At 43.4% G+C, this 11,066-nt stretch overlaps 1 protein-coding gene across 1 annotated transcript in view; it reads right to left on the bottom strand.

Moving 5' to 3' along the window:
• Positions 1-2,891: 2,891 nt before the first annotated feature.
• gje1a (gap junction protein epsilon 1a) overlaps positions 2,892-11,066 on the bottom strand; it is a gene marked incomplete at both ends in the record, with an annotated part of 11,767 nt that continues 3,592 nt past the window's right edge. The window contains 2 exons of the mRNA XM_083789928.1: positions 2,892-3,083; positions 5,394-5,591. Of these exons, the coding sequence (XP_083646054.1) occupies positions 2,892-3,083; positions 5,394-5,591 (390 nt within the window). The remainder of the gene's footprint in view (positions 3,084-5,393; positions 5,592-11,066) is intronic.

Raw genomic sequence — 11,066 nt, 5'->3', positions numbered from 1 at the left:
TGCCAATGACACATGCATGTAAACGGGGGGGGGGGGGGGGGGGTCAGCAGGACGCCTGGGTGAGAGAGAACCTTCAGAGGCAAAACCTCAAAACTATATCCTGAAGTCACGCATACCATACCAGAACACCGACTGTCACAGACAACAGGACCACTATATATAAATATATATTATCTTTCAAATCCTCTTACTTATTACTGTCTGATCACTAAGACTGTGAGTAGGCCTATAGCTTATATGGACCATCTACAGTGTTATGATATGCTGTGAAGGCAATATTTAAAAGGATTTAAAAACCTGACGCCGTCTGGTGGTGGAATATTGTACCTGAGATGATATTTTACACACTTAAGCTGAAAACGTCATAACTAAAAGTTGGATGGATGTCTGATAAAAACAACAGTACAAAACAATGGAGGTAATCATTTTTTAAATAAAACTAGAGCGACAATGAGTGTAAAATCAAAGAAAGCATTATTTGAAATACCAAAAGCTATGAAAGGTCATAGGGGGGGGGGGAAGAGGGGGAGGGAGAAATGGACAGCCTTGTCCAGGTTTTTCAAAGTGGAGAAGAGCTGTTTTTCGTGCCAGAAATGATCCAGAGCTATTCCAACTGTAATGGGTTTTTAACAACCTGAAATTTAATTGACCAGCCACAGAAATGATTGCCATTACTCATCCGACACGTGAAATTAATTGCTGTGCTTTTCTCGCTCAGAATAATGCTGTGGTAGCTATGGAAAACTACCAGACAACTATTTGGAGAACGCACAAGCCTTTTCTTTTTGTCTTTTGACACTTGAGCCGTTAAAACCTGTTGTAAAACATCATAAAGTTTCACAAATTACATCTACGCCAAAAAAAAGGGGGGGGGGGGGGATGAAATTAAAATAGCAAGCATTATTTTCTTCATTCATGATTTTCACTGTTCGAGTATAATATTGCTTAATTCGACCAATTTAGTTTGTAGTGTGTGGCATATACATATTTTTTTTACTTTCAAATTACGCCCCCAAAAAATATGGAAGCCAATTTAGAGACATAGAGAGTCATATACAATAACTAATCCAATTAATTTCAATTCAAATTTTTAAAACTTTTCCAGTTGGACTTTTCTAATGACTGCGTCAGGCCTATTATTCTTTGTCCATTTGTGTGAACTAAACCAGGTTTAGAATTGGTGGCATCTCAACTGAACTGTAACAACACAGTTATTGCATTACACGGAGGAATTTATTATATACTACGACCTCATAAGAACACCAGATACAGTAAGTGTTCATTAATATTCCTGAAACATCTCTGGTCTCTTCGAGAAGACGATGGAACTATGTTCTACCTTGAACTCCCACTAGTAAAAGGTGAGTGGAGGATGTCTGTCTTTTAACGTCAACAGTCATCTTGAAGAGGAAAACGAAGAAAAAAAAGCCCATTTTTGTGTCACTATCCCCCAACAATTCCTAGGCAGAGGTAGGCCTACGTGGTTTTCGGCCGTAAACGCTGACACACAGATACCCTGAACTAAATTCAGGAAGGATCCCTCACTAGCTAAGGGCAAAAGAAAGAATCATTAAAAAAATAAAATAACACCCTAGGAGAGTTCTCAGGAGTTCTGATGCGGATGTTGGTGGTGTAACCTCTCACAACGGGGGGGCGGCGGTGGCTCAGGGGTATAGAGTGGCCGGATGGGAACCACAAGGTTGCCAGTTCTAACCCAGGCTCCCCCTAGAGTGAGTGTCAAAGTGTTTACCCCTAATAGCTCCTGATATGCTGGTTGGTGCCTTGCATGGTTTCCGCCGCCATCGGTGTGTGAATGTGTGTGTGTGTGTGTGTGTGTGTGAATGGGTGAATGTAATGCACAATCTACAGTATGTAAAGCGCCTTGGATAAAGGCGCTGTATAAATGCACCATTTACCATTTATAATCGTGATACCAACTTACTCACTATAGAGCGTTGCAGTCCCGCCACCCTTTCAGAACGACGAGGGCACCAGAAGAGAATGTAGGATTCATTTTTCCAGACGTTTCAAAAAGTATTTATTTAGATTAAAAAATAAAATAAAATAAAAGTGCCCTTTTTTTTTCTTCTTCGTTCTAATAATGCTTTCGGCCAAAAATGTTGTGTTCATTGTCATGCTTTGTCATGATCCGAGTTGGCTTTGTCCGAGGCTTAAAAGGTCTTTAAATAAATTATTTTTCTGAAATGTCTATGGAAAAATGAATGGGAAATTCTCTTCCGGTGCCCTCGAAGGGGGAGGGACTGTGATGCTCTTTGGACCAACCACTGAGCAGTTCCCCCCCCCCCCCCCCCTTTAACATCTCATTGGGACTGTGAAAGGGAGGAGGAGCCCCCCACGCCCCATTTAGAACATGGCGGAATTTCACGTCGTCCGCCTAATTGTTCACCCGCGCGGTCAGGGCCGGATCTACCATATGGGCACTTTGGCCACGTGCCCAGGGGCCCTTGAACACCAGGGGCCCCTAAAAAATTAAATTATTTTGTGCCTCCCCAGACATAAATGTTCCCTGCTAATCCAAATGAAATAAATGGTGTTTTATTCTGAAAAGTGCAATTGTGTGTAAAGCAGCAACAATGCGCTAGATTGGCTGTCACTCTGGGGGCGGGGGGGGGGGGGGTAGGCGACCTGGAAATAGGCCAATATAACGGTATAAAACCGCCCCAAAACAGCAAAAATTTGAGCAAAAGATTTACGTGTGCATGTGAAGGGGGGGGGGGGGCGTCGAGCCTCATTGCCCAGGGGGCCCTCAGACGTGTTAATCCGGCCCTGCATGCGTGCAGTGACTTTGTTCGCTTTTAGCTCCGTTCGTGCGGCGACGTCGTCGTCTGCGTCAGCACGGCGGCATGCATGCATGCCAGCGGTGGTCATTGTTATGTGAGGAAGCCGAGTCGCCGGAAGAGTACCTCGAAGATCTCGGCGACGCAGAGCAGGATGGTGATGACGGTGAAGGTGTACATGGCGCTGAGGAAGATGGTCTTCTCAAAGTGCTCTGGCACCATGCACTTGGTCACGTTGAAGGTCTTCTCCATGTCACTGGCGTCACACATATACAGAGGGTGGACCTGTCGCAGTAAGAGAGAGAGAGAGAGAGAGAGGGGGGGGCATGGTCATAATTTAAGTTCACCCATTTAGGCCTGATGTCGAAATATATTTTTTTTAATAATATATAATTATTCAATGATTTGAGGCACATTTTCACGATTTTTCAAAAATAGCAGACCTACAAGCTCGTAGCTTTAAATAAAATTAAATAAAATTAAATAAAATTAAATAACACAGTGCGACACGTTTTGAGCTTGTAGATCGGCTATTTTTGCCTCAACAGTATAGGCCAAGTGGCCCTCTGGAGTGAGTCTAGATTCCCTCTCTGTCTTTAAAGTTCATCATATATGGGCAACTGGTGGCCCCCACCACACTAAAACCAAGTACATCCGGGTCAGCAGTCAAGCGTTGGCTCTTGCGTCCACCAGGTGGCAGTGATACGGTTAATTAAGTAAATTAATTAACGCCTTTAACGCGTTATTTTGACAGCCTTAATATATATATATATATATATATATATATATTCATAGGGGCTCGCCTATAGGTTTCTGAATCTGAACTGTCCACAGCCCACCAATGAGTCGCAGAACAACTACATGTAGTGCAGCGGCGTAGTATATTAGAGTAGACCAATCGTTCATTTTATGATAGAGGCGCCACATTTGGCAGAAGTGTTGACATATATATTGGGAACAATACTGGATATTGGGGCCATACCAAATTCTCACCCTTGTGGGGCGTGGCAGCCACTTTTCAAAATGGCCGCCAGTGGATGGTCAAATCTTCTTAAACGACCCTCTAGCAGCTGCAATATTTGCTGTAGGAGGCTGAAATGTTGCATGAAGGTCAAGTGCTTTCATACCAATTGGCTAAAAGGGGTGGGGCAAATGCAATGGGAGTGGCCTATCATAAAAAGGTGCATAACTTCCAAGTAGACATACAAATGTGTACATTTTCTTTTTTTTGGAAAGGTTGGTCATGACTCAAAAAACAGATGAGTAACTGGTCATCTTTCGAAAAAGGGGTGTGGCTGTGGGAGTGGCTTATTCGGTAGCATAGCTCTACATCAAAATGGCAGAGCGCTCGGAAGATGCCCGAACTTGTCGTAACAAGGTTTCCGTAGGAGACCCTGCGGAAGGATCATTACCGTCGGCCCCAAGTGGGCCCAAATGCCACCCTCAAACGCGTGACCAGTCCCCCGGTGGCTTTGCCCAGTCGGCTTCGGTGGACAGTTTGCGGCCCTGCACTCGCATAGGTGGGGCCCGCGCCACGTCCGGCCGCTCATCTCTGGCCCACCACCTTTTAGCCAATTGGTATGGAAGCGCTTGACCTTCATGCAACATTTCAGCCTCCTACAGCAAATATTGTAGCTGCTAGAGATGGTCGTTTAGGAAAATTTTACCAGCAGCTGGCGACCATTTTGAAAAATGGCTGCCACGCCCACCAGGATGAGAATTTGGGATGGCCCAATATCCAGTTTTGTTCTCAATATAATGTGTCAACACTTGGCGCTTCTATCATAAAATGAACGATATGTTAGCTATGCCGCCTCACTAATGTAAATTGTGGCATCGTATAATGACCATGAAGCATTAGCGAGGACCAACAATTATGAAGACAATGTTGAACATGGGTTACGTGCCCCTTAAAATCTTAACTTGACACACGAGGTGCAGCCATTATGATTCATTTCAATGAGAAAGCTTAACCCATTCTGGGCGGGAAGCCCTTTTTGGTGTTTTAAGCATTATGTTATGCTTTAGCTACGGATGTCAACAATGATTGTTCATGATTATTACTCATCTACAAACTGCTTATAAATGTTTATAAATGCTTTATAACAGGTCGTTATTGTAAAGTGTTACCCACATATTTTGTTCCAGGGACCCACCAGAAGCCAAGATTTGAGCTAAAAACGCTCACCTTAAAAGAATATATTCAAAGATTTGCACAAGCTTTTACGACCTTTCAAAAATGGCAGATCAATCAATCATTAATGCCTTGCGTCAATTTCTCCTTCATTCATTTTTTTTAACCATGAACACAAATTTTAGTTTAACCCATTCTGGACGGGAAGCCCTTTTGGTGTTGTAAACATTATGTCATAGCTTAGCTATTGAAAAATAGCAGATCTACAAGCTTGTAGATCTGCTATTTTTGAAAAATCGTGAAAATATTTATTTCAGAAAACTGGAGGATTTAGAAGACATTATTTAAATGTCGAGGTCAGGCCAAAATGGATTAAATTGGGGGCAGGAATGTAAATGAGACTATGACTAAAAACTAACTTTTGCTGCCAAAAACAACACTGCACGGTTGTATACACGCACCTGGAATCCAAAGAGGTGACTCTGCAGCCAGAAGGCAATCACCTCCAGGATGATCCTCAGCAGAACGGAGATGATGTAGAAGACCGTGTAGTTCGTGCGCTGGAGGATCTCCTCCTGGTCGATGTTCTTACACGCTGCGTACAGGTGGAAGACCGCGCCCGGGACCAGCACGGTCACCAGCTGTAACGCCCAGAAGACCTGCGACGCGCGACAAAGAGGAAGACAAAGAATCAATGTCAATTCATGTCAAATCAATTAAAACGGTTTAACTGCTTGTGACGTAACGTTCCGCCAGAAGGAATCCAACCGGCAACTGCTTCTGGCGTATAACGTTCCGTCTGATGAGCTTCATTAACCCATTCTGACCTGAGATCAGATTCATACGAGGTTTCCACTGGACACACACTGGTCTGATTAACCCATTCTGACCTGAGATCAGATTCTAAAAATGTCAGTCGTTCTTCGAATTTTCAAAAATAGCAGACCTACAAGCTCGTAGCGCACCACTCGGTGGCGCGCTATGAGCTTGTAGATCTGCTATTTTTCAATAGCTAAAGCATAACATGATGCTAACACCAAAATGGGTTCCCGTTCAGAATGGGTTAATGATATTTATTTATTTGGCCTTTCCTTCTTTAGCGATCCCGGGTTACGCAACCGAGCTCCCGTCCACCTCCCATTATACAGGCCGACTAAACTCCTGATCTACGGAGCTCTCCATGCTTTGGATAAAATGTGCGATGTTTGGAGGTCTTTGCTGATTATCCGGTGGTTTAGAATGGAAACATTGGCGCTTTCTAGAGCAAGGATGGCTTAATTTTAGCTTGCTAGCATTGACGCTATTTTAGCATTAAGACGGACGCTCCAAACAGGAAACGGTACCAGTGTGTGTTTCGTTGAAATAGGCTCGGCAGTCTGCGGTTGGCTCTGTGTCCAGCAGGGGGCAGCATAATGGGTTAACACCATAGACTGTAAAAAATATGGACAAAGCGTTCGCCGGGTCTAACATGGACGTAAAATGAAGCCTGTTATTCCTGCACTGTAAGTCGCCATCTTTCTAGATCCGTTTGGTACCAGCTGGCCATTGGCTGGCTCCGTTTTGGACCAGCTGGCCATTGGCTGCCCAGACAACGAGGCGGGACTTCCCCCTTCTTCTCCGTTGGTTTTTATTTTGACTCGAGTGGGAGGGGAATCCCGATCATAGACTGTAACGGTAGCCACGCCCCTCAGAACATACGCGATGTTTTTTTTTCTTTATGGTAATTATTTTAATTAATGGGACCATAATTTACCAAAAAGAATATTATGACATTAGAAATGAGACTTTAAACTAGTGACTGGAAGAAGAAAGTATTCATGACCATGTTTATTAAGGTAATACAGTCTAGGTGAAGTTGGGCCAAAATACATGGGCCTCTATGGAGCTATGGGGCTTTTTGGGTCCAGTCCAGCGCCACAACAGGCCATTATATGAACTACCGATTTAAAATGAGGCTTCACGAAATATCTGGCTGACTGCCCCCCTGGTTAACACCCTGAGCGGCATAAACGGAGGTCTCCGTCCTATATCAAAACAGTAACGCTCGGCAGATTAATGGTGCCATAACCGAACGCACCGCTCCACAGGCTGGGAGCGCCTGTTGGGCAACATTCGCCATCATCTCCGGTCGGGACGTCATCCAAAGTGGTCCCCCTCCATTTTACCGACTTTTATTCGGCTCTAAAATAGGAGTATGAATCGCGCCTTAAAAGTAATCATACGTCCCGTTGTTGTCGATCGCCTCGGGGGTGTTTGGGCTACATCTCGCTACTTCCAAGCTGCATCCAAGATGGCGCCAAGCTGTGCACCTTGATGGCTCCGTAGCTGCAAATTGCTGGGCACACTGATTTAATCGTTACAAATACCCCCCGGACGTTCTGGGTGTTAATTACCAGCTGCTGCCTTATATCCCATGGCTGAGAGGTCGGCTAGAGGCAAAAACTGTGTGGTTGCCTAGAGACATGTAACTTAAGGCAGCCAATCAGGACGATAGGTTGTCAGTACAGCCAATGAGAAACATAGGTCGCAACTACAGCAAGTGGGCGTGAAACCACCGCAGAGAGAACATTGACCAGCTGTGCTTACACATCAGCTGGTAAAAAAAAAGAAATCACACCCGTGTGAACTGAGTGGTGCAACTCCCCTCCCCTCTCTCTCATTAGCAGGCAACAGTGCAGCACTCTCTCTGTTTCTGGCACAACAGCGCCCCTACTGGTACTAATAGTCATACTGGTGCTCATGGCCCCATAGGTTGACACATAGGTGGGTGAACGACACATATAGGTGGGTGAACACGGACATTGCTGTTCCTTGGAGTGGTTGCACCACTCAAAAATAACATTTTACATGACTTGACATTGTGACATTCAATTATAAGAGGAAGGAAGACACTGGAGCAATGCAACTCAGACAGTTTAATTAAGCAAAAGTTAAAATGTACGTTTCGATGTATCGGTGACGTCTTCGTAAGGTCATAAGCCCCAAGGGGAGTACAGGGGCAGGCCCTTCAATTAACCAATTCTGACCTGAGATCAGATTCATACGAGGTTTCCACTGGACACACACTGGTCTGATTAACCAATGGCACACAGCCAGCAATAATAGGTTCATACATATTATTCACGTGGAGCAAATCCTGACAGTTTTCTGAAAAACTCTATGTTTCTGTATCAGTGGTTCTCAAACTTTTTCATGTCAAGGACCCCTAGAATTATTTGTATTCGCCCACCGACCCCCCCATCTGAAAATGTGTTTTCCATGGATGGACGGTTCCTGCCCAAAATGGGTTAAAGGTCTACATTTAAGGCTAGAATTAACAATAGGAGGCTAACATGCAATATAAGAAGAATATGAAGATGACGATATTAAACAGTACAAAAGTTTAAAAGACATCTGTCAAATTCAAATGCATATTTTTAGTGCATTATATATATATATATATATATATATATATATATGATTTTTGGACCTTTGACATTCAATTATATAACCCATTAAAACCGGGAAATAATCCTGTGTCATTTTAGATTTTAGTGTTGGATAGCCGACGCCGTTGGCTATTCAAAAATATCCGATATACAAAAATGTTGAAATTATTTTGAATTAAAAGTTTCCAAACTACTGATTTGGAACACATTTGTAGTATCAGCCTTGCATCTCAATGGGCTAAAACTAAAAGGTAAGTGACACAAAAAATACAACACTATAAATATTCAGAAATTATAACAATAATTACAATTTACAATTTAGGCATTTAGCAGACACTCTTAATCCAGAGCAATTTGAGGCTCATTCATAGTCTGTATTTTCGAACTACAACATGACGTCACGAGCCGTGGTGAAGAGCAAACCACCGCTCCAGCCCTACTCTCTGTTTTTACTCACCACCGCTCAACGTTATTTCAGCTCCAGGTGGTCACCTCACCACCGGAGAGCGGTGGTCACCTCACCACCGAAAATCCAGACTTTGAATGAGCCTTTCCATTAAGCAAGAACAAAGAGTATGGCGATACATCATGAAAAGTAGTTATCATGAATCATACGTATACGCTAAGAATGTAACAGTGGAATATCTATACAATGACACTATGCATATAGGCTACTATACTGTATGGTGCAGAAGGGACGTGAAAAATATGTATGGCTGTGTGACATTGGTCAACTAAGGGCCTGCCCCCTGTACCATGTGTGTACTTAAGCCTTACATGTGTTGCCCCTATCGGGCTATGACCTGACGAAGATGTAACTGAAACCTCGAAACGTTGTCGTTTTTTACCCGTACCCTGTTATTAAACTAAGGACCTAATTGTCTGAGCTGCTCCAGTGCCTCCTCTTGTGAAACTATAAAGTCATTATAGTGCTACTGTATGTCTACGAAGAATGCTATAAGACTACATAAAATGACATCTAAAGGCCTATTCATAGTCTGGATTTTCGGTGGTGAGGTGACCACCGCTCTCCGGTGGTGAGCTGACCACCGGAGCTGAAACGTTGAGCGGTGGTGACTCTGGTGAGTAAAAACAGAGAGAAGGGCTGGAGCGGTGGTTTTCTCTTCACCGCGGCTCGTGACGTCATGTTGTAGTTCGGTGGTCACCTAACCACCGTAAATCCAGACGATGTATGAGCCTTCAGTCTCTACATGAAATGCTTTCTAAGTTATACATAAGTTGAGCCTTTGCTTGCGCCCGTGAAGTCGTCGAGGCTATATATAGGTCAAGTGCTACGGGGCCATGATGGAGTCTGAAGAGGTGGGTTTTCAGACGACGGCGGAAGATTGGGAGTGTGCATGGCTGCAGTTCTGATTGTAATGGCACGTGCGTTCCATAGTTTTCGGAGACAGAACATGTGGAATGTGAGCGATGTGTTCGACGCGACAAAACGCGATGCCTTGTAAATCCCTACGGATTTTGATTGGCTGTCAGCGTTTCGTTCGTCAAGCTGCTTTGAAGGTGAACCGACAATATTGTTTTGTTGTTGTTGTTGTTGTGGTTATAAACTCCGGTTTCAAATGATCTTTAAAGCCCCATATTTTTAGTTATACCTTCATAGTCCTCATTCTTGGTGTGGACTGCCCTTGATATATCATAACCGAATAATATGGGGTGTTGTTTCTCATCCACTGAGACTTATTTATTTTTCTTTTTCTTTTTAAATTTGTAAGCATCTGCTTCTGCTGTTTTGCACTATAAAAGGCTGTATAGCCTACGGGGCATAACTCTGAACCCAGCTGCAATCTGCAAGGTTTATGTCTCATGTCGGGATGAAAACAAAGTGACATTGCAACTGTATAATGTGACATAACACCCTATAAGGATTCAATGTGTGGGAGACTGTATAACGTCTATACCCCGACACCTGCTTTAACTCAAACTACACAATACTAATAATAATTAATAATAATAATAGTGCCCGTTGGATTGGAAATGCATGGGGACACCCAGTTACAGTTATGCAATGTGTGTCTGTTGTTTTTGGCAGCAAAGTTTGATTTTAGTTTGATGTCTTTTGAATAGTTTTCATTTAGTCTTAGTAACATTTTAGTCACCTGGAATGTTTTAAGTCGACTAAATATCATAAGATTTTAGTCGACTAAATCAACAGTTGATTTATAGTCGACTAAAATGTATTCTGGCGGGCCTAGATGCCGTCACAATGGCTGATTTGACTGAAAATAGCAGATCTATAAGCTCACACTGTGAGCTTGTAGATCGGCTATTTTGTTTTGTGGGTGGGCAGGACACCTCCTTGTAGCCAGTACTGTGAAGCAGAACCTCGTTAGCCATCATCGCCACAGGAAGTATGTTGAATGCCAGCCAGCGAGCATGAAAAAAGGATGAGTTCAGGACCTTCTGGCGTGCATGCAAATGTCCAATGCTGAGCCCTTTGAGCCTCTTTACCTGCACTGAGGTCATTACAGTCTGGCTTGGTTTGCCTCACCAGAGGTAGTGCAATGACTTCAAAGACTGCACTTTTTAGATGGCCAAACTCAGGTTGAAACATGAATTCATTCATGATTCATTCAAGAAAAAGTGTTTCACCCTAGATTTACGCCTCTCACTGCAACTATGCACAGGGATATAAAATACAGAATTTCAGCAGCAACATTACTGTATCTATCTGTACACGCTCTGTGC

This window comes from Protomyctophum parallelum (genome assembly GCF_964188405.1).
Source record: "Protomyctophum parallelum genome assembly, chromosome: 19".
In the NCBI taxonomy this organism is placed as follows: domain Eukaryota; kingdom Metazoa; phylum Chordata; class Actinopteri; order Myctophiformes; family Myctophidae; genus Protomyctophum; species Protomyctophum parallelum.
This window is presented reverse-complemented; position numbering and strand designations above follow the sequence as displayed.